The 22,898-nt window shown below is 38.5% G+C and overlaps 1 protein-coding gene across 6 annotated transcripts in view; it reads left to right on the top strand.

Moving 5' to 3' along the window:
- Positions 1-22,898, top strand: part of SPEF2 (sperm flagellar 2) — a 135,907-nt gene that overhangs the window by 93,811 nt on the left and 19,198 nt on the right. For 3 of the 6 annotated variants that reach the window (XR_008549106.1, XM_054687922.1, XM_037529217.2), the window contains exons 26-31: positions 1,755-1,902; positions 3,730-3,858; positions 4,329-4,467; positions 9,360-9,589; positions 19,950-20,056; positions 21,072-21,254. Coding sequence is in view for 5 of the 6 variants with exons in the window: in XM_054687922.1 (XP_054543897.1) it covers positions 1,755-1,902; positions 3,730-3,858; positions 4,329-4,467; positions 9,360-9,589; positions 19,950-20,056; positions 21,072-21,254 (936 nt within the window). In the remaining variant the exon portion in view is untranslated. Of the gene's footprint in view, positions 1-1,754; positions 1,903-3,729; positions 3,859-4,328; positions 4,468-9,359; positions 9,590-15,578; positions 16,745-16,851; positions 17,070-17,187; positions 17,397-17,493; positions 17,618-17,702; positions 18,674-19,949; positions 20,057-21,071; positions 21,255-22,898 lie in introns of those variants that run through there. The other 3 variants (XM_054687920.1, XM_054687919.1, XM_054687923.1) reach the window with 2 other exon arrangements.

Here is a 22,898-nt window from a genome sequence, read left to right as displayed (position 1 = left end):
ATGTTAACAAGTCTGCTTTCAGCTTTACCAAGAATTTGAAAGTACAATATATGTCATGAAATCCATTTTGTGAAAAGGTCATCTGATGAAAAAAAATAAGTGACTTCTCTTTGAAACCTTTCCATGTCCCTTCAAGATTCTGCTGATATTGAAGAAACTGTGGGTATATTCTGTAAAATATGATTATTTTAAAATAAATTTCATTGATTAAAAAGCACTTCCTGGGCTACCTATATGAGTATGGAGCAGGTGCTAAAAGCAATGGAGAATACCAAGAATTAGGACTGGTCGAGATCTTGGGAGTGTCGGAGCCCATTTGGAGGATGGGGCAAGGTTAACACTCATAGGGCAGCTGAGGACAGTTACATGCCAGGCATTGGCATGTGAAATGTGGCAGGAGCTTGGAGAGGGCAGGAATTGCATGGTCGGTCCTGCCCCCAACTCTAGAACCTTCCTTCAGGGTAGCAACTGTAACTTACCCATCTTTCTATTTCCTTCCATCCAACTTGCTCCTCTTCCCAGCCCTTCACCCAGTTCTCCCCGGGGATAATGTCCCGTTTAGACACAGTGAGCACTTTAATAAAGAAATAAATTTCCACTTTAATAAGTAAATAAATTTACTTCCCCAAAAGTTGCCATATTGAAATTTTATATGTTTCAACCACACCTTGTGCTACTGTCTTCACAGTGTGCAGGTTTTCTTTCTTCTTTTTGGGATGCTTTTCTTAGCTCTTATTGCTCAGGGCTACCCTTATAAAGGCCCTTTGTCTTCAGGGGCATTTGGACTCGTTTCAAAAGATCCAGTATTTCTAATTGCAGATGTGCAAGTCCTGTAGAGGTTTTTTTGCTGCCTGAAGCACAGAGCAAATGGCAGAGGAGAGATATCTCCCCAGAGCACCTCCTATCTCCCCATCTATCAGTCATTGTGGAGTGAACTTATTACTGATCTCTTAACCCAGGACACTTGTGAGTGTGAAAGTAGGGGTTTGCTCAGATGGAGAGAAACTGAAAGTCCCCTGAGCAGAGGCAGTTAACAACCTGCCAGGAAGCTGGTCTGTGGGACAGACCATTTTGAGGACAATGCTTCTGCCTGGGGTGACAACTGGAGTTAGGATAGAAAGGAAGCCCAAGATTCAAGTGTCCTTAAGTGCAGATAATAAAGGGCAGGCATCCTCCATGTCCCCCATCATTGAAAATGAAAAATTCCTACCCATTTACACGTAAGGCACAGACATACATAAAATAATAAGCAGATATACATCTGCAGTATTAAAGTTTCATGGAGAGGGATACAGTTAGGACAGACTGACTTAACTCCATAGGGGCTCAATAATGAAAAATAAAAAAAAAAGATTAAGAAACACTCTTATAGGGGAATACTCCTGATTGAGGGCCAAGAGCAAGCAGAAACATGGGAGAGGAGCAGGTGTGACGTCTACAGATGATGAGATTACAACGAAAGACATTTTTGCATAACTGTGAAGTTGTCACAGACAGGCGGTAGCAACAAGGAAATGGAAGGATATGTTGCTGGTGGGACTTGAAAAGTCTGGTGGGAAGCAGAGAAGTCACGTCTTGGGGCAAGGTCAGTTTTCCACTGAAGTACACCATCTGGGTGTGTTTTATGAAGACTGAGTATGTGGCATGGTTTGCAGTGGAATGAAGCCTAATGGATTTGGGTAATGACTAAATCCAAATGGTTTTCATATTTTATAAAGGTTACATTCACTGAAACATTGCTCTTATTCAACCAGGTTACTGCTGAAATTCAGCAGAGGGTCATGGAAGAAGAAAAAGAAAACCAGCCAGCAGACACAAAAGAAAAATCTCTTCCAGCGAGTGCAAATAAAAAAGTCAAAAAGGAATCACCCAAGAAAAAAAAGGAAGACAAAAAAGCCAAAGGTATTCATGGTTTTAGCATCCAGAACCCTGAATGTGTCAACCTTTCTTTGGTAGAAAACAAGTGTGTAACCAGAAACATCACCCCTAAGCCACTAGAACATTGTTCATTAAGTATAACTTAGAGACCCAGGCTTCCATGAGACACGGTGTCAGCTGGCAAATCATTATGCATTCCAGTCCCACCTAACCTGCTTATCCAAATAGCCAAGTATATCCAGGGGAAAGCAACTCTCAAAGGCAGTTTGGGACATGTTAAAAGAACTCCAAAATGACATTTTATAATCTGAAAACTGTGTGCAAAGGGAAGCTGAGGCGTGCTACAGTGACTGAAGGAAGATGAGATAAAGCTAATTTTTGCTAAGTTTTAGATTCTGTTTAGTTCAAACAAGTCCTTCCTTCTGGAGGCCTGTTGCCTATATCTGTCTCAGAGGCATGATGGAAAGTAAAGGAGAAAAATAAATCACACTGAGAGAGACCTCCTGTTAACCTTTGGTATAAGCTCTGGCACAAACATTCTTCTCCCCTCTGAATATTTCCTCTTCTACATTTTTCAAGTGACTTGAGGCAAAAGAGGAAGAGATGAAAATTCATGAGCAAAAGTCACTCCACCAGTTAGGGGCTCATAATATTTAATAGGCACCTGCTATTTGGAAACCACTATGATGGGACTTGAGGACACAATGGTGAACAAAGCTAAAGACATGTCCCTGCCTGATGAACTGTATCCTGGCATCAAAGATAGACTTTTAACCAGTTACTGTGCTTTGGGACCAGTCTCTTGAGAGCAATATCCTTTTATTTCATTTGTGGGGATAGGGAAATCCTTCCCAGAGGAAGTACATTTAAGCACCCATGACTTAAGGAGGGTTGAAGATGGGAGCTGGGGCTCCTCATCTTTCCCAGAAAAGGGAAGAGTACCCTCACAATAAAGAACATACCACTTTAGTCCATCTCAGATGGTATAAAGGCAAGAAATAAACAGCATTTGTAGGAAATGCTTCGATTTAATGAAATAAATGATTGAGCCCAACCCCTTAATTTTACAGATGATGAAAGAAAAATCTGCAAGATTAAGCTCTCTTTAATCTGCAATATATACATGTAACTACTATTACCATTAAGTCTCACTATTATTCCTTTGTTTACTTTTATACATCTTCACAAGACTTTGATTGAGATCAGACCTTCTAGAAAGAGTTATTGCAATGAGTGGAATTATATAAACTGGAACCACATGGTCATTCCTCATGGGTAAATTCATAGATAAATACCCACAAGTCCTTATTTTCTAATTCTCATCTGGAACCCCTGAAGTACTTGTAGTTAGGTACTAGTTAAAAGGTAAGTTAGTAGATAATAGATTCTTGACCATGGCTACATTTCGCCACAACTTCTAGGTTATTCAAGATCTTTTCTTGATGAGGAACTAAGAAGATTTCAGCTCATTTAAATATCTCATACGAAATGGTACTTCTTCAGATGGCTAATGGCTTCCACAGTATGTTGGGGTTTGCTAATTTCTGTCCCCAAACTCTTTGGTTTCCGTAATCATGTCTCTACTCATTGTACTCCTCATTTTCCCTACATGTTACACAGATGGGGGACTTCAAGGGGGCTATATGCATCCAACCCAGAAAACACATGGAAGATTCACATGGAAGACTATCAATATTTCACCCCATGCCCTTTCAGGATCAGAGTTTCTCCTTTCCAAATCTCTGCAGGTGTACTCTTCGACACATTTCACTCTGTGCTCATTTGTCCAAGGGCTGTGTATATGCAATTGTGTGTTGGCAGTTTGCTCAGCATGTTTCATTGCCCTTCCAGGTAAATCACCACCTACAGCTGTATCCTCTCCTATAATGATAACCACAGAGGAAATTGCCGAAATGGAAAGGAAAGCTGCACTGAAGTTAAAAATAAAGGAAGAACATCTCGCTGCCCTGCAATTTGAAGGTAGCAGTTGGACAGAGATAAATGATGCTTTTCAATAGCAAATAGACTAAAGGCAAACAACCCACAGGAGACTCATTAATTGCCTAAAACTCTGTCTGTGAGAACACAAGCAAATGGCTTTGTCTTTGGATCCAGAGATACTGAACCCTGCCCCTTTTTGAAATTCAGGATTTATCTGTTTCCCTTTTGCAATTTATCAAAAAGTATATCCCTATGAAATCCAATCAGTGTAAAGCTCAATTATAGTTTTGGTTTAAATAATCTGTCAAATGATACTATCAATGAGATGAATAAGACATTATTTAACCTATATTAATATATTAAGTGTGCTCCTAAAGCTTAACAAATTGAAGTGTTGATTAAAACTTGAATTTGGTCAATCATAATGTGAAGGTATTATAATTCATTTAAAAATAATCCTAAAAAAATAAAATAAAAAAATAAAAAATAATCCTTATTTCTCCTTTTAGAGACAGCCACACTCTTCCGACTTGAACTGATAAAAGCAAAAGCACTGACTTTTCTTGAAGATTTAGTAACAAAGGTAGTCGATGTATATAAACTCATGGAAAAGTGGCTTGGTGAGAGGTACTTATGTGAAATGGCCAGGTAAAGTATTGCATAGCTTTTTACTCCCATTTTTATTGCATTATAAGGTAAACAGTATAATAATTTAACTTATTTAAGTTGTGAAATGATTACCATAGTAAATTTAGTTACATCCATTCCATACTGATGCCAAAGAAAAACAATTTTCTTGTAATATGAACTCTTAAAAACCCATTTTCTTAACAACTTTCAAATATATCATGCAGCCATGTTAACTATTATCAATATGCATCCATAGTCCTTATTTATAACTGGAAATTTGTGTCCTTTTTTACTAACTCCCTTTTTTATCCAACTCCCCTCCTTGTACCCTTTCCTCTGGTAACCATAAATCTGGTCTTTATTTCTATGAGTTTGATTTTTGTTTGTGTGTTTAGATTCTACATGTAAGTGAAATCATAAAGTATTTGTCTTTTTTTCTATAACTTAATTCATATGGCAGGACTCTATCCTTTTTATGAAATAAATAAATAAATAAATACATTTTTGTGTGTGTGTGTGTGTATATATACACCCATACACCACAACTTCTTTATCTGTCCATTTATCAGTGGATACTTAGACTATTTCATGTCTTTGATATTGAAAATAACAACATGTTGGTGCAGATATCTGTTCAACACAGCTTTTCATTTCTTCTGGATCTATTCCCAGAGTTGGAATTACTGGTTCTGATGGTAGTTTTCTTTTTAATTTTTTGAGGCACTGCCATACTTTTGTCCATAGTGACTGCACCAATTTATATTCCCACCAACAGTGTCCATGGCTTGCCTTTTCCCCACATCAGGCAAGCATTTAAATCCTGCCTTTTTTTGGTGATAACTGTTCCAACTGGTGTGCTGGTGAAATATCATGATTTTGATTTGCATTTTCCTGATCATTAGTGATGTTGAGCACCTCTGCACATATCTTCCTTGAAAAATGTCTACTTAGGTCATTTGCCCATTTTTAAGATAGATTGCTTTTGTATTGAGTTGTAGGAGTTCTTTATATTTTTGATATGTTAACTCTTTTTCAGATACATGGTTTGCAAATATTTTTCCCTTTTCATAGGTAATTATTTCATTTTTTTCATTGTTTCTTTTGCTGCATAGAAGCTTTTTGGTTTGATGTAGTCTCACTTTCTAAATTTGTATTTTATTGCTTGTGCTTCTCCAAAAACCCATTGCCAAGATCCACGGTAAGGAGGTTTTGTCCTATGTTTCCTTCCAGGCATTTATGTTTTCTGGTCTTCCTTTAAGTCTTTAAACCATTTCAAGTTAATTTTGTGAGTGATATAAGACAGGGGTCTATTTTAATTCTTTTACTTGTGACTATCCATCCAGTTTTCCCAGAACCACTTATTAAAGAGACTGCCTTTTCTCCATTAAGTATTCTTGGCTCCCTTGTGAAATATTAGTTGGCTATATATGCATGAGTTTATTGGGGTCTCTCTATTCTGTTCTATTGGTCCATGGTTTGTGCCAGTACCATGCTGGTTTGGTTGCTATGACATTATAATGTAGCTTGAAACCAGGAAGTGCAATGCATTCTGCTCTGTTCTTTCTCAGGTTTGCTTAGGCTATTTGGGGTCTATTGTCGTTCCCTGCATGGCTTTTTTTTTTTTTTTTAATTAGGCTTTTTTTTTTTTTTTATAGAGGCATGTTTATTTATTTATTTGTTTGTTTGTTTGTTTGTTTTGTTCATACATGCACTGGGTACAGTCAGAAGCGCGGGAGGGTGAGAGAATTCACCAGAGCCAGAGCGGGGAGCAGAGCAGGCAGAAGGACCGAAGTACACTGCTGAGGGGAGCAGCGGGCAGCAGGAGAGGTCTGCGCGCCAGGTGGGACCCTCCTCCGGTGGCCGGGGAGCAGCCGGGGATCGAACCGGCGTCGCAGAGGCTGCGGGCAGCTTCGCAACCCAGCACTCAACCGCTGCGCCACCGGGGAGGCCCCCCTGCATGGCTTTTTAAAAATACTTTTGCTAATTTCAAAAGACCAAAAATGACAGAGATTTTTAAAGTACTTACAAATGTAAATTACATTTGCAAATGTAAATTTTGACCTTTTAGGAAATCTCATCCACATCAACTCTTTTCAAACAATAAATCATGTAACAAAAAAGCTTTATTGCAATATCCAATTTGGACATTATTTATGAGTTTGTTTTTCACATTAAGAATCTTAGTTTGCAGGGTAAGATTTTAGGTAATTCTAAAATATTTTTCAGAAGGAAGACAAATGTCCCATGTCTTCTTAATGCCAGATTTATTAATCAATGCCAATTAATGAAAGATTAAGAAATCTTCACTGGGATGATTTACCGGTTAGACTTCCTCTATATTGGTACAATCCCTAGTTCTATATTTTTTTTGTTGGGGTTCGTACTACTTCTCTGCTAGGTCCCATACTCTCATTGCTTATGAGGGACAGTGAGTCTCATCCTTCTTAAAGGCATAAAGAACCAGTTCAGGGGCCTCCCTGGTGGCACAAGGGGTTAAGATGCAACCTATGAAGCTACCAGCGGCCACTGCAGCATGAGTTCAATCCTCAGCCAGGGAGGTGACCCACATGGCACAGCCAACCTCTCCTGACTTGCCTGCTGCTCCCCTCAGCAGTGTATTTCAGTCAAAGTGCTTGTTCTGCTTCTACCTGTCTCTGGTGAATCCTCTCACCCCCCCAAACACACCTGTGGCCTGTACCCCAGTTTTCTTATATGCATAAATAAATAAATCTTAAAAAAAAAAGAACCAGCTCAGCCTAACATAAATAGCCAATAAGGGGGAGTCAGGAGACCTCGTGGGCCAAGAGAAGGGACTCCCTCATCACCTACATATTTGTAACCTGCCTAATGGCTTCTAGTCCAATGGGCTTCGTCTATAAAACAAACACTTCAAGCTATTTCAGAGCTTCCTACGAAATCTAGATTCTGTGATGCACTATAGTCTGCAACATGCTTTTATGGAAAATTTAGCAACTGCTGTGTCCATAGGCTACCAGGAGCAAGTGTTCTCAGAAGCTACAACTGCCACCTAAAGACCAGGTTTCACAGCTTGTTTCCTCTTGTCCTTGTTCATAATGAAAGTTCTATTTTAAAATCTTGAGATAACTCTTGATCCATAGAGAAAAAAAAAAGAAAGAAAAAATATGCAGATATCCCTCAGGCTGGTAACCTTACTGCAATCATGCTTAAAGTATTAAAATACTTCATCAGCATCATGGAACAGTGATGCTCCACTCTCTCCTTGCTACTTAGAAATGAAAACACATCTTCATTCTGAGGTCCCAAGGATTCCATCAATCTTACCATCAAGTCTGACCATGTCTTATCTTTATCAGAAGCACTCATATTTCTCAGATTGTATTTTGTGTAATATTTCTCAGGTTAATTTTAATTTTGTATAGTGTTTGTGTGTGTTTGTGTATCTCCTGTCCTCTGAATGTGGCCACAAGAAGTTTAAAACTTAGGAATGTTCAGTCATGCTTTCTGTTTGGATTATTGCAAAATACTTAAGTAACAGAAAAATAGAACTAACAGATCCCTTTAAACTTCAAAACCTGCTTTCATTTTCCTGGCATTTTTTTCTCCCCATTGGTGAGATTATTCTTGGTTGTCTCCCACTAGAGGGCGCACACCTGTTTTGAGATCCTCGTTGTGGTTCACTCTCAGTCTGCATTTAGAGGTCCTGGAGTGCTAAATGCAGTCCTTATCCAATGTCCTTCCCTCTGCCCCCAGCTCTCAAACAACCTCAAGATTAAACTAGTCAGATAATGCATACTACATGGATACGCACAATAGCCTGGAGTTGAATTCAAGGGTGTCTCTTGAAAGAAAGCAACTAAAACTATTTTTTAAAGTTTTCAACTTTTGATGATGATTTTCTTACTTTACCTATAAAATATTTTGGTGTTCATTAATTATATAAATCAGATTAAATATTTAATTTTCTGCCATGTTTGATCCTTTTTATAAGATATAAAAAGATCCTTTCTGTAATACAGTGTTACGGTAGTAATTTTATGAATAAAACTTGTCTGGTCTTTAATTAAGGCCATGACTGTAACCCCCAGTACAGCTTAAATCTATGTCATCTGTGATTTCACACCAGAAACATAAGGTGTGGAGTTATGTGTTACTGGCTCCAATGCAAAGATAAGGAACTTCAGAGAGCCTAAGTTTTTCCCAAGGACCCCTGGCCAGAGAATTTTCTGGAATTAAAACTCAGTTTTCAGTGCTCTGTTAACTGTACCATAGTGGTTCTTGATTATTGCTGTTCATATTTATATGAGTTAGCTAGGAATTGTTATTCTTCACAAAGATAGCGAAGAAATTTCAATGGGCTGTATCATCAGAGTCCCTTCTGACAAGTGTGACTTAGATGATATCAAATTTTTTGATATAAAGTTCAATAAAAGCTACACTTCTAGAAATCCGTTATCAAATTGGATTCACTTTATAATTTATCTGATTCCAAACAAATGCTACTCTAACAGTCATATTTTACAGGCATTTCTTCCATATAACCTTATTCTGGTTCATACTTAGAATAAGTTATATATTGATGTAATTTTGCTGACATAGTGAAGTATGCCCTAGTACTAAAAAAAAATCTAATAAAGTCTCTTTTTGTTCAGCTTTGTATAAAATACATTACTATCAGCTAAATACATAAAATACATTACTATTAGTTCTTTAAAAAGCATATATTCTCTCCTAAGTTTCATTTATTTCTTCATAACCTGCGTTTTTTTCAAAATGGGTTAGAGGAGAAAAGGGAATGTTTAAATATAATGGGTCAACTTGTCTAACTTAGCTGCATAGTGTTAACTTTGTGTGTGTGTGTCTTATATGCAAACATTTTTAATCTTGTACCATATTTAATGAGGGTAACCCTATCTATTTTCCACTTTCAGTGTGGAAAAATTAACTGATGTAGCTCGCTATCACATTGAAACAGCTACAAGAATTCAGAATGAACTTTACTTAGACCAAGAAGAATTCTTCATTAATGGCGATGTAAAGGTCTTTCCAGATCCCCCTCCTCCAATTCGCCCTCCATCTGTAGAAAAGGAAGAAAATGGGACCCTGACCATCGAACAGCTTGACAATCTTCGAGAGGAGTTCTTAGAGATAGCACCTAGAGGTAGGAAAAAATAACAAATCATGAAAAAAACACTGAGGTAAAGAAAGCAGTCACTTGCCTTCCAGGAAAATCAGAGGTCTGGGGTTGGATGGTGCCAACGAGAACCCTTGGTTTGTTCTAACTCATGATACCTTTGCTTCCTACACCATAGTTCCGATTTAAACAAACAGGAGCAAAACAATGACTACTACATTGGCTGTGTGGTGATCTTGATTCCTGGTGATTCTTCTCTCTTGTCTTCCCCCAAGCTTGGCTGACAGTTTGGTAAATTCAAGTATTTAAGTATCATTCTGTCTCAAGACTGAAGGTCTCTGTGCACCCTTCTAGTCTAGGCTTTGTATTTTGGTTATGAGTTGTTTTTTCAGACTGTGAAGGGACATCAGAGAGTAGACAATTTCCCTTTTATATTTTGCCTTTTCCTTCAATGCTTTGAAGACCAGCAGTAGAACCAAATTAGCCATTGACAAATACTGACTTAATTAGTCCACATGTATATACACATGTTGTTCAGGGAACACAAATTCTTTATTTCCATCACATTTTATCATTATGGCTCTTTAACATGTACATAGACTTTTCTTTAATTCAGTCTCCTTCCATTTCCAGATAGTTTTCCATGAATTCCATCAATTAATGGCACAAATAATTCAGATAGATCATGTAGAATCATCATCTTTATTTCATAAGTCTAGAGACTGAGTCACAGAGCAGTTGAACAATTGCCTATGGTCATATATTATTCAGGACTCTTCACATTCAAATTTTTTGCCCCATTTCACTGAACTAACTTGCTTCTCATCAACAGATTTGTCTTCCAAACTTCCCCTAGTTATTGGAAAAATCATTACTGTTCTCTAGAGATTAGTCGACTGACTTTAGTACTAAGATAATACTACTTTCATAATAGCTATGTGGCTATATTCCATTTATTTTTTTAAAAACACACTAGGGGCTTGGAGTATAATTTGAAAAAGGCAAATAATGAAGAATAAAACATAAATTTCTATTTAGGTTCTTTCTGGAACAGATCATGAACTTTATAGAAGTGTTCAAGGTTGCAAAGCAAAGGAGAATCAATGTGTAGTGAGGTTGGCCAGAAACCATTTTTGGCACAGTGCCTTGGAGAGAAAAATGAAGAGTGATTTGACAGTAAAGAGACAGAAGATCTTTAAAGCTGGGCAAACAGCCACTAGAAAGTGTGTAGATTTGAGTCCTGAGTATGGGTGTTCAGGGAAGGCTTGCTCATCTTTCCCCAACTGCATGAACTGCAGACAAACTGATGGAGAAGACTTTTCTGTCTCCACCCACCCAAACTGGAAGATTAACCCAGATTTAAGAATAATCATTGTAATTATTGCAAAATTTACAAAGCTATGAGGTTGCTATGGGATTTGGGGATATTGATGGTTCAAAATGAGTTAAAGTCTATGAGCAATCGGTTTAAATAAACCCTTTTGTTGATTAGCTCAATGATAGCATTTGAAAAGGTATCTATTGCATATGTCACTGTTTAAAGTTAGGTAGCCTATTGATAGGATGTTATTTTTGCTGCTATAAAGGGAAAGCAAAGTAACAATCATGCCATTTTCTGCATTCATGAGTAACAGAATGAGAGGTTTCCTGAGGACAGTTTAGAAGTCAGACTCCAAATGTTGACATTGCCGCTGCCTGAGAAAGTTCAATAATGACTACTCTCCCTTTTCCCCCATCTTAGCTGACTCCAAATCCATCCTCTGATTTCAGTCTTTTTTCCTGCATTCTGTGATTGTTGTTCACTGTCACAGCAGATAAACACCCATTCATCTTTTAAATGAAGGCTTTTGTAGTATTCCTGCCAAGAAATGAAAAATAATCTTTTATGATAACTTCCATTTGTATTTACCCTAGAACCCTACAGTTTCAAAAGACAATCTAAATTGAAGTGATAACAATTTTGAAGGTATGGAACAACTAGATGAAAGTGGTGCATTTCTAAATGTTGAATCCTGCAGAACTTCCTGTTTGAATCTCAAAATTATTTTTATTCCTAAGCACAGAAATATGAAGATTTCCTTATACTATTTCATATATACACATGCAGCCTGTGATATCTAAAATGTAACTTTTAAGTTCTCTACAATATGTTAAGATATGATAAACACAGGGATTTTTTTCTAGGAAAAGAGCATACATATTTGCACTTGGCATTCAGAATGTTACCAGTCAGATATTTTTAGCAGATTTTCAAAGAAAGATATCATTAAGTTATACTTGGCAAATTTTTATTATGTACATAAATGAAATTATTGAGGAAAATAGATAATCCTTGATTGAAACAAGTGACTACATGCTTTAAATACTTATGAGTAGCTAGTATCAGGAGGTAAATAAAATGAACCAAACCTTAGGCAGTTTTCTGTGAGGTATTATTTACCATGCTTGAAGATTAAATGTCTTCATTAAAATAATCCTTACTAAAGGTAATGTAAAATTATAAATGCATCACATGCTTAAATGCTTATATTCAACTCTACTTCCCTGGTGAAATTCTGTCACTTGGAATGATTGTAAATCTCCTTTGTAAATAATAATTAGATATCATTACCATTTGTTGGTATGATTGTTTGAAATATGCCAGCTCCCTTCCCCTCCCAGGTGGGGATAGGAGTGGGGAAGGGCAACTGAAAACCTCGACCCTCTAAAAGCCTGGTAGGTTCTCCTGACAACCAGTCCCCTCCTTGAAAGGGTCCAAATGTCAACATGAACTTAACAAAAGACACCTTTCTGCTCTTCTCATCACCTAGGAAATTCCAAGGGTTTTGGGAATTCTCTTCCAAGAATGGGGTCCAAGACCAAATGTTTACTCTTCCTAATTGCAATATCACAATGCTGTAAGCCATCATCATTTTGTTATATAACATGTATGATTAATATATAATATTTAATTTCATACAAATTGATACAAGCTATTCTTATTACTGTCCACGGTGTTAGTGTGGTGTCCTAAAGATGCATCGACCATTATAGGCACGTGCCTCTTTAGCCTAGAACAATTTCTGGCAAAAATCAAACCACCTTATAAAATTAAGCCACGAGGTGACTCCCCAAAGACCATAAGCATCCTAAATTGAAACACTCACTACTTTGTATCACAGTAAAGCTCCAGGCAGATACATCTTGTCTCTAAACATCAAGGGCCAAGCACATCAGGAGAATTGCCTTTCTTCACAGGAAGCAATTGGGTCTGTTAAAACTAGAACACTGGTGCCACTTAAACCACGGGAACTCATTTTCCTTCTAAGTTTCCTTCTAAGTCCTTCTAACTCGTTTTCCCATCAGGACCCCGGGTAATGCTTCTAGAGAGTAGGTTCGGAATGAATTTGTCTTTTGCCAAGAGGCTACCTAGAGAGAAAACAGTCCAGTTAAATCTGACCTGTCACTCTTTCTTCCAGAGAGGCAATATTTAGTTGTTCAAGGCCTATAAAAACCTAAAATCTGAAAAGGCGGTATCTCTTTGAGGCTCCTCTTGGTGATTCTTACACTCAATAACTGGTCTCAGAGACAGGGCACAAATTCAGAATTCTGAATTTGGCTGAGCTAGATCATTCATATACATGGTTTTTACAGGAATTCAAAGGAGGAAGCAGTCTTGCTGCTTATGTGGGCCAGCCTTGAGGTTAACCCAAGGGAGACTTTTGAATGGAACCTTCCAAGAAGAGAAGCAGAGGTAGGGTATCACAGACAGAGGGGAAAACAGCGAAGACATTGAGATTTTGAGGTTGCATGACATATTTAGGGAACAGCATTCAGAACAGCTGGGGCAAGAGGCCGGAGGTGAGGACCACAAAGAGCTGTGGTCAGGTTGTGAAGTTTCAAGCAAAAGACACAGAAGAGGATTATCAGAGGTGTTAGCATCAAGGGATGTGGAGAGCTGAGTAGAGGAAAGAGAGAGCGTATGTCTGAGAGAGCTGTAAACCCTGTTCTACCATGCCTCAAACTAACCGAGAGGTATGAGTAAGGGCACCTGAAGGGAGTAACTAGAAAGTCCCATGGGTTTTTCTAGTCTCTCATAAAACTATAAAAATATGAGACTTTGCAGGTAAGTCCCATATTTTGATCTGAAAACTGTTTCAATTGGCCTGACATTTACATAAAACAAAGATTTCTTAAAAAGTTATGATAGAGAAGGACTGATATTATTAAGAGGAATATCTCGCTAGGTGGCAAAATCTAGGGGTTACAGCAAAGAGGCATGTGGCCCCAATATGCGCTATGATTCTCTCAGGGGCTGAACTCCTGCCTCACGATCACAGTCAGATTCCAGAAGCGCTGTAGTAAACTAAGAAGTCTTTCGATCTGGCAAAACTATCTGTGGGCCAAGTTTCAGAGTTTTCTGCAGGACTTAACATATTCTCATGAAATCAGAGAATTTACATTTGACAAATTAAAGTGCATGCTCAGAATTCAAGATAATACATTCTGGAAAACCTGTCCTTAAAACTGAAAACACAAAAGCTAACTAAATCAGTTGCAAAAGTAAAAACCCTTTCCTTTAGCACCAGGAGACTAAATTGCCTACACCTTTATGCACGTGTTCACCAATATGTCAGTGTGCAGGGCAGGCGCGGGCCTGGGGGTCGGTGTGGGAGACTGACAAGCCACCCAGTGTGCAGGTAAGTCAAAGAGTAGGTATCAACCACAGACTACTCACTGTAGCTACAAAGTAGTATTTTGGACTTAATAAAAGCAGGGTTCTGTTTTAACAGCAACTGCAAAAAAATGACTAAAAAGGGGCAAAATGAAGCTAAATGCCTCTGGGGTTAGAAAGGCAGAGGCAGATTGGCTGATGCCAAAGCTTTCGACTAAAAGACATTGAGAGATAGGAGATCAATGAAGATTTATTCTCTTAAGCATCTACCAAGTGCTTAGCGCTCATCCTGGCACCGTGGACCACAAAAGAAGTGGGTTGTGGTTCTCTCAGCAGAGTTTAAAATCTAGCTGAGGACTGAAGCAGTGAACCAAATGAGACCTTGGAGCATGTAGGTCAACCTGAACGACTCTAATAAAATATCACACAGACACATCTCTCAGACTTTCACGACACGACAAAATAGAACTATATCATCTAAAGATCGTTCGTGTCATTGAAGATGTGGGCAGCAGATATGTGGTCACGGTTCTCTGCTTTCAGAGAAAACCTGGTATTTTGGGTAGTTTTTGACATCGTTTTGGGTAATTTTAATTTTTTCCCCTTTCTGTCCAGATGAAAATATATTCACCTCTCCAAAAAATCACCAAATGTGTTTGAAAAGTTAGATGTTTGGAGAAAAGAGCAAGAGGAGGCATGAGACACAACTCCTTTGGGAAACCACCGGGGAAGCACCAGGGTCTCTGAGCCTCACGCTCTTGTGTAGATTCACCAATTTGTTCAACTGCAGCCAAAGAAGCAGGGCAGAGGCGGGAGGGAAGAGATGGCCAAGCAAATCCCACACATACACCGCTGTATGTGTCCTGCTGTTCTTTTTTCCTACCATGGAAAAGACACAGCAGCAAAAGCCGTGCCTCTCTTGTGTAGGGAGAGAGGGATTCCAGAGTAAAAAAGACCATTGCACCCATATAAGAAACCTGTAATAGTGGAGAGTGTGAACATGGAGGGTAGGGGAGTAGGACTCTGCTAGTGCGCCCACCTGCATCCCACAAGCCCTGTGGTATCAGGCTAATTAATTAACCTCTCTGTGCCCTACTGCTGCTGTTGTTTTAATCATAAAAAGGCAATAATAGTCATTGGTCCATTTTTTCATTGTAAAGTAAGGCTAATAAATAGATTGTATGTATTAATGATAAAAACCTCTTAAAAAAAAAAAAAACAACCAAAATGCCTGATAAGTAATATCCACTCACTTTAATTCCTTTCCTGAAATAATGAACAAATGTTGGGGGTAGAGATTAAACAAAACTAAGGGTAGATGTTGATGATGACTTAAAATAACAACATGGAGTTGTTTTAAAGGCAGGGATCCTCCAGATGATGTGAGTCCAGTCACCGAAAAGCAGAAAAGAGCATGGAAGCTTGACCATTACTTGCCAAAGAGAAACAATCAATTTTTGAAAATTTGGCTTAAAAAATACCCTTGGCTTGTATATGACGAAATACTAAATCTTATGTTCTGTGGCTTGTGTCGAAAGCACGGGGTGAAGTCTAGAGGTAGTCAAGTGAGTTTTTTTTATGGCACTGACAACTTCCGGACAGAATTCCTCAATGCACATCACCTCAGCGAGGCTCACGCCAAGGCTTCACTAATGGAAGCGACCAGTGGTTCTCCAGTGAACAGAGCCACCACAGAACTGATGGTGAGGACCATGAGCAAGGTCACCCTCGGCCGAGTGGAGAACCTATTCAGGTCATGCCACGCGATCGCCAAGACGGGGCGTCCCCTCAAAGATTTTATCTGGATGTGCAACTTGGATGACATGAAGGGTGTTGATATCGGCCCTGTATTCAGAACTAATAAGTCAGCAAGAACATTTACGTATTTTATTGCCGAAGTTGAACGGAGAAATCTAAGAGAGAAACTAGAAAAAAGTAAGTTTTTCTCTGTCATCAGTGATGGAATTACAGACAGTTCAATAGAGGAGGCTGAACTTGTCTATGTGCAATTTGCATATGCAGGAAAAGTGCATTGTCAAATTGTTGGGGTGCAGACAGTCGAAAAGAAGAATCCTCTGGCAATAAAAAATGCCATCGAAAAGACACTAGAGAGAAATCTTCAACTTCAGCTGTCGAACCAAGACTGGGCAAAGAAACTAGTTGGATTTGGAAGTGATGGTGCCTCTAGCTCAGAAGGACAGAACAATGGGGTGGCCCTCCTTCTACGAGAAATCCAGCCATGTGTGCTGACAGTGTATTGCTTTGCACATCACCTTGAGCTATCTTACAAGGCAGTGTTCCAGAGCATTCCCCTGTACAACGATGTCAGAGAACTTCTTCATAGCATTTACGACTTTTATCACAGTTCTCCTCTTCATAAGAGTTCCCTGATAACTGTATTCAAAGGCCTTCACCTGCAACCCGTGATGCCTTCCCAAGTAGGTGGCAGAAAGTGGCTTCAGGGGCTGCAGGCAGCCCTCCAGAACTTTCTCAAGGGATATCCTGCAATTGTCCAGCAACTGCATTTAGTAAGTACTTTTGAAACAGTCTGCAATTTCAGTTTTTTTACAATAACAGAGAAAATTCACTTAATTTTAAAAGAAATGAACCACTATTTTATTTCCCACCGTTTCAGGCAGATAAGAGCAGAAGTGACCCAAGTCACCCAAGAGCCAAAGAGCTTCTCCACTTCCTTCTCCAAGCAGACATTGTGAAATTCATCCATTTCTTAATGGATGTCATTAACGTGCTTAGCATCCTGTCCCGTGTCAACCAGAACAGAAATTCTTCAATTGCTGACATATTTGCCACATTAGAGTCAACTCTGGAAATGCTCAGACTCTATCAAACAAGGTAAGAAATCGGGGATGGCCTGGAGGCCTGTCAAATTAGACAATTCAACATAGGAAATTATTTGTCAGCTGCCTTTTCATTTAATTCTCTTGGGGGGGGGGCTTCTTTCCCTCCCCAGACCAGGGCCGAAAGAACGTAGGGTGGCTTCAGTCACGCATTTTCATGGTAACTGCCTTGGAGGAAAGGGAAACATTTCAGACATGAGAGACATGGTTTTGACACATCTGATCGAGAAGCTCAGAGGCTGTTTCAGAGATGCCAACCAAGATGTGGTCAAAGCAACCATGATTGGAAGCTTTAAGTTGTGGCCTGCAAAGATAAATGAAGGTAATCTCTGTGTACTGTGGCTCTGAACCCACTGGCCTCTGGCTGTCTGCATGAATTTCTCTCATAGATGTGACTTTCTTTCATATATTGATGACAGAATTTGGAGAAAAAGAGGTATCCGTCCTGCTAGCACATTATGAACCAGTACTGGAAGCAGCCAACGTGAAAATTGATGAAGTGGACACTGAGTGGAGCATGTTGAAATTGGAGATTTATGCTAGGTAACCATAAATTAGTTGATATTGTTAAATATTTGGGTAAAACTCAGGACTCTCAATATTTTCCATTTTTCATTTTTCCTTCTAGATTTCAGAATATCCGCAGATTGACCTGGGATTTCGTGAATTCTGTTTACTTGCACAAATATCCAAATATCTTGACACTAGTTGACCTGGTACTGACCCTCCCTGCAAGTTCAGCTGAGGCAGAACGTGGCTTTAGTCAGATGAAACGCACCAAGTCACAAATGCACACCAAGATCACAGCTGATGGCATGACGGACCTCCTGATAATTCAGTTGAATTCTCCAGACATTAATAACTTTGACCCTAGGAAAGCCATCCATTTATGGAATACGAGAACACCATCGTCGACTCGTAACACAAGGCCTAATTCGGATTGCTCATCAAACTCAGAAAGCCATTATGAAAGTGATTAGTACATGTGACAAATGTTGGCTTCATCATTGATCATTGCAAAAAAACAATTTTTTTCAAAAATCTGAAATTTGAAAGTGAAAGTAGTAGCCAATCCTCACATCAAACATAGAAGGTATTTGGTGCCTTCTAGATACACCGAAAAAAATCCGAAGATTGGCTTCCCTATAGACTTCTGGGTTCCACTCATATTCACATATCTTTTCACATTCTTTGAGTAGAGGTGGACACTGCTTCACATTATTGTGGTGTCATCTTTGTAAGAGTTATTTCTAAGGGTTACCAGACTGCCTTTCTGGTCTGGGTTTCTTTAAGCCTGTCATACAGTGGACTTTATTTTCTGGACAACTCAAATGATGGTTACTTAGATAACTCAGGGCCAAATGAGAGTTTATTTTTGTTCTGTGAACAAAAATTGCAGGTTTACATATTTCTGTTATTGCCTCACACAGGAAGATCTTATTACATGCCTTGGCCATTTAAGTAACAGAGTCAAATATTAAAATTGTTTTATGTTTCATACTTAATTCCTCAGATAAGTAATTCCTATGTAAACAGCAAGTATTGCCTCATAATTCTTATCTTGCACCATTGCTATTATAAACAGTGGAAATATATTATGCATCTATTGGGATTTTTTATATGCATTGATCTTTTCATGGTTTCAGTAGAGTTTACTTGTGGTTTCATCTTGAGGAACATGAGTGATTAATTTCTAACATATCTGAAACCAAAAGTGATGTGATATAAAGATCATTTTTCTGAAAATTCTACTACCTGGGAAAATGTTCTCATCTCTATCAAACTGGATACTCAGGTTTGATCAAAAAGGTTAGAGAACTTACTTCTGAACAACCTACTGGAAGACCAGACAAATCATAGAAAGAAAAATTCTGCACTTGCTACCCAGAAATCGCCTTCTAACTTTCAAAATTGTATACTTGTTTTCAATCACTGAAATTTTAAAAGGATTAAAGCATTTTCCTAAAGATTAGAGGAAATGATAAAGTTCATGTTGAACTCTTACAAATGCCAACATCTTAAAGGTAAACAGAACATTTTATTATGTAGCAATAGATGCTACATCTATTCCTAAACAAAGAACTTTATACTCTGGACCTGAAAGATAATGCAAAAATACACATAAGCATCTCTTCTGGCTCTGGAAGGTACCTCTGCTGTGGAAGTTAGACAAACATTTTCTAAGCAGCTTCCTTTATTTTGTTTTATTTCTTTTAAAATGCATGTGCATGCAATTTGAAATGAGAAACAGACATCTCTTTTGGACAAAGTAAAGTAGATTAGTGTTTAAGAGAAAAGTATTTAAAATGTTAATGATTTTTAATGAAATATTTTGGAAAATTGAGCCAACTGGATTATTAAAATTAGCACTTCCAATCCAGTCATTTGACAGTTCACGTCTTACATTTACAAAAAAGCAATGTAGTCTAACTTGAAGAGCAAATGAGGATAAATGTGATACCTTGATCAGAGTGATGATTTGCATGCATGTGAAGCACCTTTATCCCGTATTTGCCAAAATATTGACTCTTGCTCTAATATATATAGGAAAGCTTCAAGTATTTTTTTAATTCCAATCTATCCTGAGTAAAATGTCAAAGAAGACTCTAAACTAAAATATAAAATCTGAAAATTTTGCCCACTGGAATGATTTATTACTTGGCCCAAAAAGACATTTGAACTTAGCTGAGAAATCATAGAATATCCAGGAAATTATTATCTTTTTATTTTCAAATGTCTTCTGTTTCTCTAAAGGTCATAGTGTTAGATAATATGAATAAAGTGATTATACAATTACCTATTTTATTCTATTTTAGCAAAAGGAACAAATTCCAGTCACATAGTAAAACTGAAAATACTTTTTATTGTATTGTAGGGACAATAGGAAATAGAATATTTACTGACATTCTGCTTGATTTGGTAACCCTGAACCTTGGAACAAACAACCTTCCTAGTAGTTGGATGCACCTCACTCAACCTGAAGTAAGCTTCCATTTTGTTTGGGTTTCAAAGCTTTGAAATTCTTCTCATTTGATCAATAAGTCAATGGTTTTAAATAACCAGTTCTTGCACAAACTCTGACATTTAGCAGGCAATCAGTAAAGCTTTAATTAACAATGAGCTCCAACTGAACACATATACTATGTACATGCTCAGGTTGAAGCACTAGTGGTAATGCTAACAGGCGACCAGAATAGAGACTATGAGGTTGGACCCTTACATTGCTCTCTATCCATCTCTAGATGGATAGATTCTAGCTGGTAATAGCAGATGCTTCTGGCAGTTCTTACATTTTATCATAATCAGTTCCTTAAGAATATACCAGAAAACAGGGCCTCCCTGATGGGACAAGGGGTTAAGCACCACACTATGAAGCAATCCAAAGCTTCTGCAGCACGAGTTCAATCCCTGGCTGGCCAGGGAGCAACCCACGCAGTGCAGCAGACCTTTCCTGTCTCGCCTGCTGCTCCCCTCAGCAGTGTATTTCAGTCAGTCTGCCTATTCTGTTCCCCACACTGTCTCCAGTGAATCCTCTCCCCTATTCCCCACATCTCTGGCCTGTATCCCAGTTCTTGTATGCATAAATAAATAAATATTTAAAAAAAGAATATATCAGAAAACAAAATGGTTAAGGAATATTTCCCTGTTGGCTGTAGAATCCTACAAAACCACGGTCAGAATGCTTCTCCCTCCTCTGATGAAAAGGTAGAGAGGAATTACCTGGAATTACATGTATAAATTCATCATGTAACAGCAAGCAAAAAAAAAAAAAAAAACCCCAAATGTTAAGGAAACAATATCAAAACACTTTCTAGATACTGTCTGCTGTGGATTGGTTGATAGAACTTGGGAAAACTAAAGTCAAAACTGGCTTTATTCACCAATGTAAAGCCCTGTCCTGTATCCTTCAGCTGAATCTCTTACTATGAAACACAAGTAGATGGAGCTTCAAAATAGTCATACAAATATTCCAGTGGCATTTCCTGTTTTATTCTAGTTGCAGGAGTTAACATCTTTATTAGTAGTAAATCTGGAGTTTGTGGACTGGCGGAAGTTCCTCTTAGTAGCCTCGATGCCTTGGCCCATCCCCCTGGAGGAAGAGCTCCTCAAGACCCAGCAGAGGTTCAAGGCTATGGACAGGAAGCAGTCGGGTACCATCACTTTTGAGCAGTATATGCAGGTAGCACTAATGACACCAGAGTACTTTTCATCTAACAAATGTATTTCTCATTGATGTTCTCAAGCCAGTGTTCTGCCCCTTGACCCTCTATCTTGGCACCAGAGGTGACCAAGTCCCAGGCAGAAATCTGGCTTCCACCCCCAGGGAAAGGATCTGAAAAAGTGAGAGCTGCTCAGAAAACTGAGGGTTCTGAAAAAAACACATAACCTTTCTTGGCCTTATTCTGAGATCCTACCTGGTACTCCTTTACCTTGGCTGTATATTAGGATTACCCGCAGAGCTTTAATAAGCCCAATGTCCAATACTCTCAGACTAGCCATCGTAACAAAGAACACAGGAAAGGAGCAGTATTTTTTTTTTTTTTTTGGCCATGAGGTTGGTGAACGAGATAGTTTTTGACAAGTTGGATGGATGTGTCTGTGAGAAATGCAAACAGAAACATCTAATTTGATATGATAGACACAAAAGGAATTGCAGGTCACATAGATGTTGTTGAACTTATGAATGGTTGAGATCACCTGACGAACATGTGCAAAGTGACAGATAATCCAGCAGCATGATACCTGTTCATTGAACTTGGCAGGTAGGATATAACTGGTGACCTTATTGGTCACCAATATTGGTGGAGTACAGAATCTGTATTACAGAATACTGGTGAAATTAATAAGTCTTTAGGAAGTAAAGATTAGAAAACTCAATTCATTTTTGAGAAGTATGTAATGGAGTGTGAATGAAATGCCATAACTACAAAGAGCCTGTTCTGCTTACTTTTTATCTCCCAGTTGAATTCATCCTGTTGCTTACCATTGTACATTGCTCTTAGGCACAAAAGATGGAAGTTTTAAGACACTGTTTGTGAAATAGGAGAGTTTTCTCTAGGTACCTGTGTCTCATATATCATTCACTCTTGGAAAAGCTCATCCCTTTGGCTTCTCTTTTCTTCCTTAATGAAAGGATGTTGTGTTTATTGACAGCCCTGAGGTTTCCACACTTACATAGTTGAACTAGAGGAAATAGTACTTGCATATTGAAGCAGTTCCTCCAAGGCTGCTCAAGACAGGTACTTAGCTGCTTGGACTCTGATAGATTTACTTCCCAAGAGGAGCAATTTATGAATGTTCCCCCTGTCCTGGACTCAGAACTTGTTAAGATGGTTTTGTTTAAAAACAAAAAACAGAAAAACAGGGGCCTCCCTGGTGGCGCAAGGGGATAAGATGCAACCTATGAAGCTACCCACAGCCACTGCAGCACGAGTTCAATCGTTGGCCAGGAGCTACCCACATGGTGCAGCAGACCTCTCCTGTCTCGCCCACTGCTCCCCTCAGCAGTGTATTTCAGTCAATTTGCTTTTTCTGCACCCCGCTCTGTCTCTGGTAAATCCTCTCACCTCCCGCACCTCTGTCCTGAATCTTCAGTTCTTGCATGCATAAATAAATACATCTTTAAAAAAAAAAACAAAAACAAAAACAAAATTTTCTCAATTTTCATCATTGGCTTATATTTTAAAAAGTGGGCACTTGTGAAATTACTAACCTTCACAAAAAACTTTGTGCCAATTAATATATGGTATATATTTGAACAACCTTTTGCCCAAACATGAGATGAGCAAAGGCTGCTGGCAATTTTTACCAAAGTGCTGAGCCC

Source organism: Talpa occidentalis, unplaced genomic scaffold (assembly GCF_014898055.3).
Source record: "Talpa occidentalis isolate TD23 unplaced genomic scaffold, MPIMG_talOcc4v2.1 talOcc4.6, whole genome shotgun sequence".
Lineage (NCBI taxonomy): Eukaryota > Metazoa > Chordata > Mammalia > Eulipotyphla > Talpidae > Talpa > Talpa occidentalis.
Note: the sequence above shows the minus strand (reverse complement) of the source record. Positions and strands in the feature narration are given on the sequence as shown.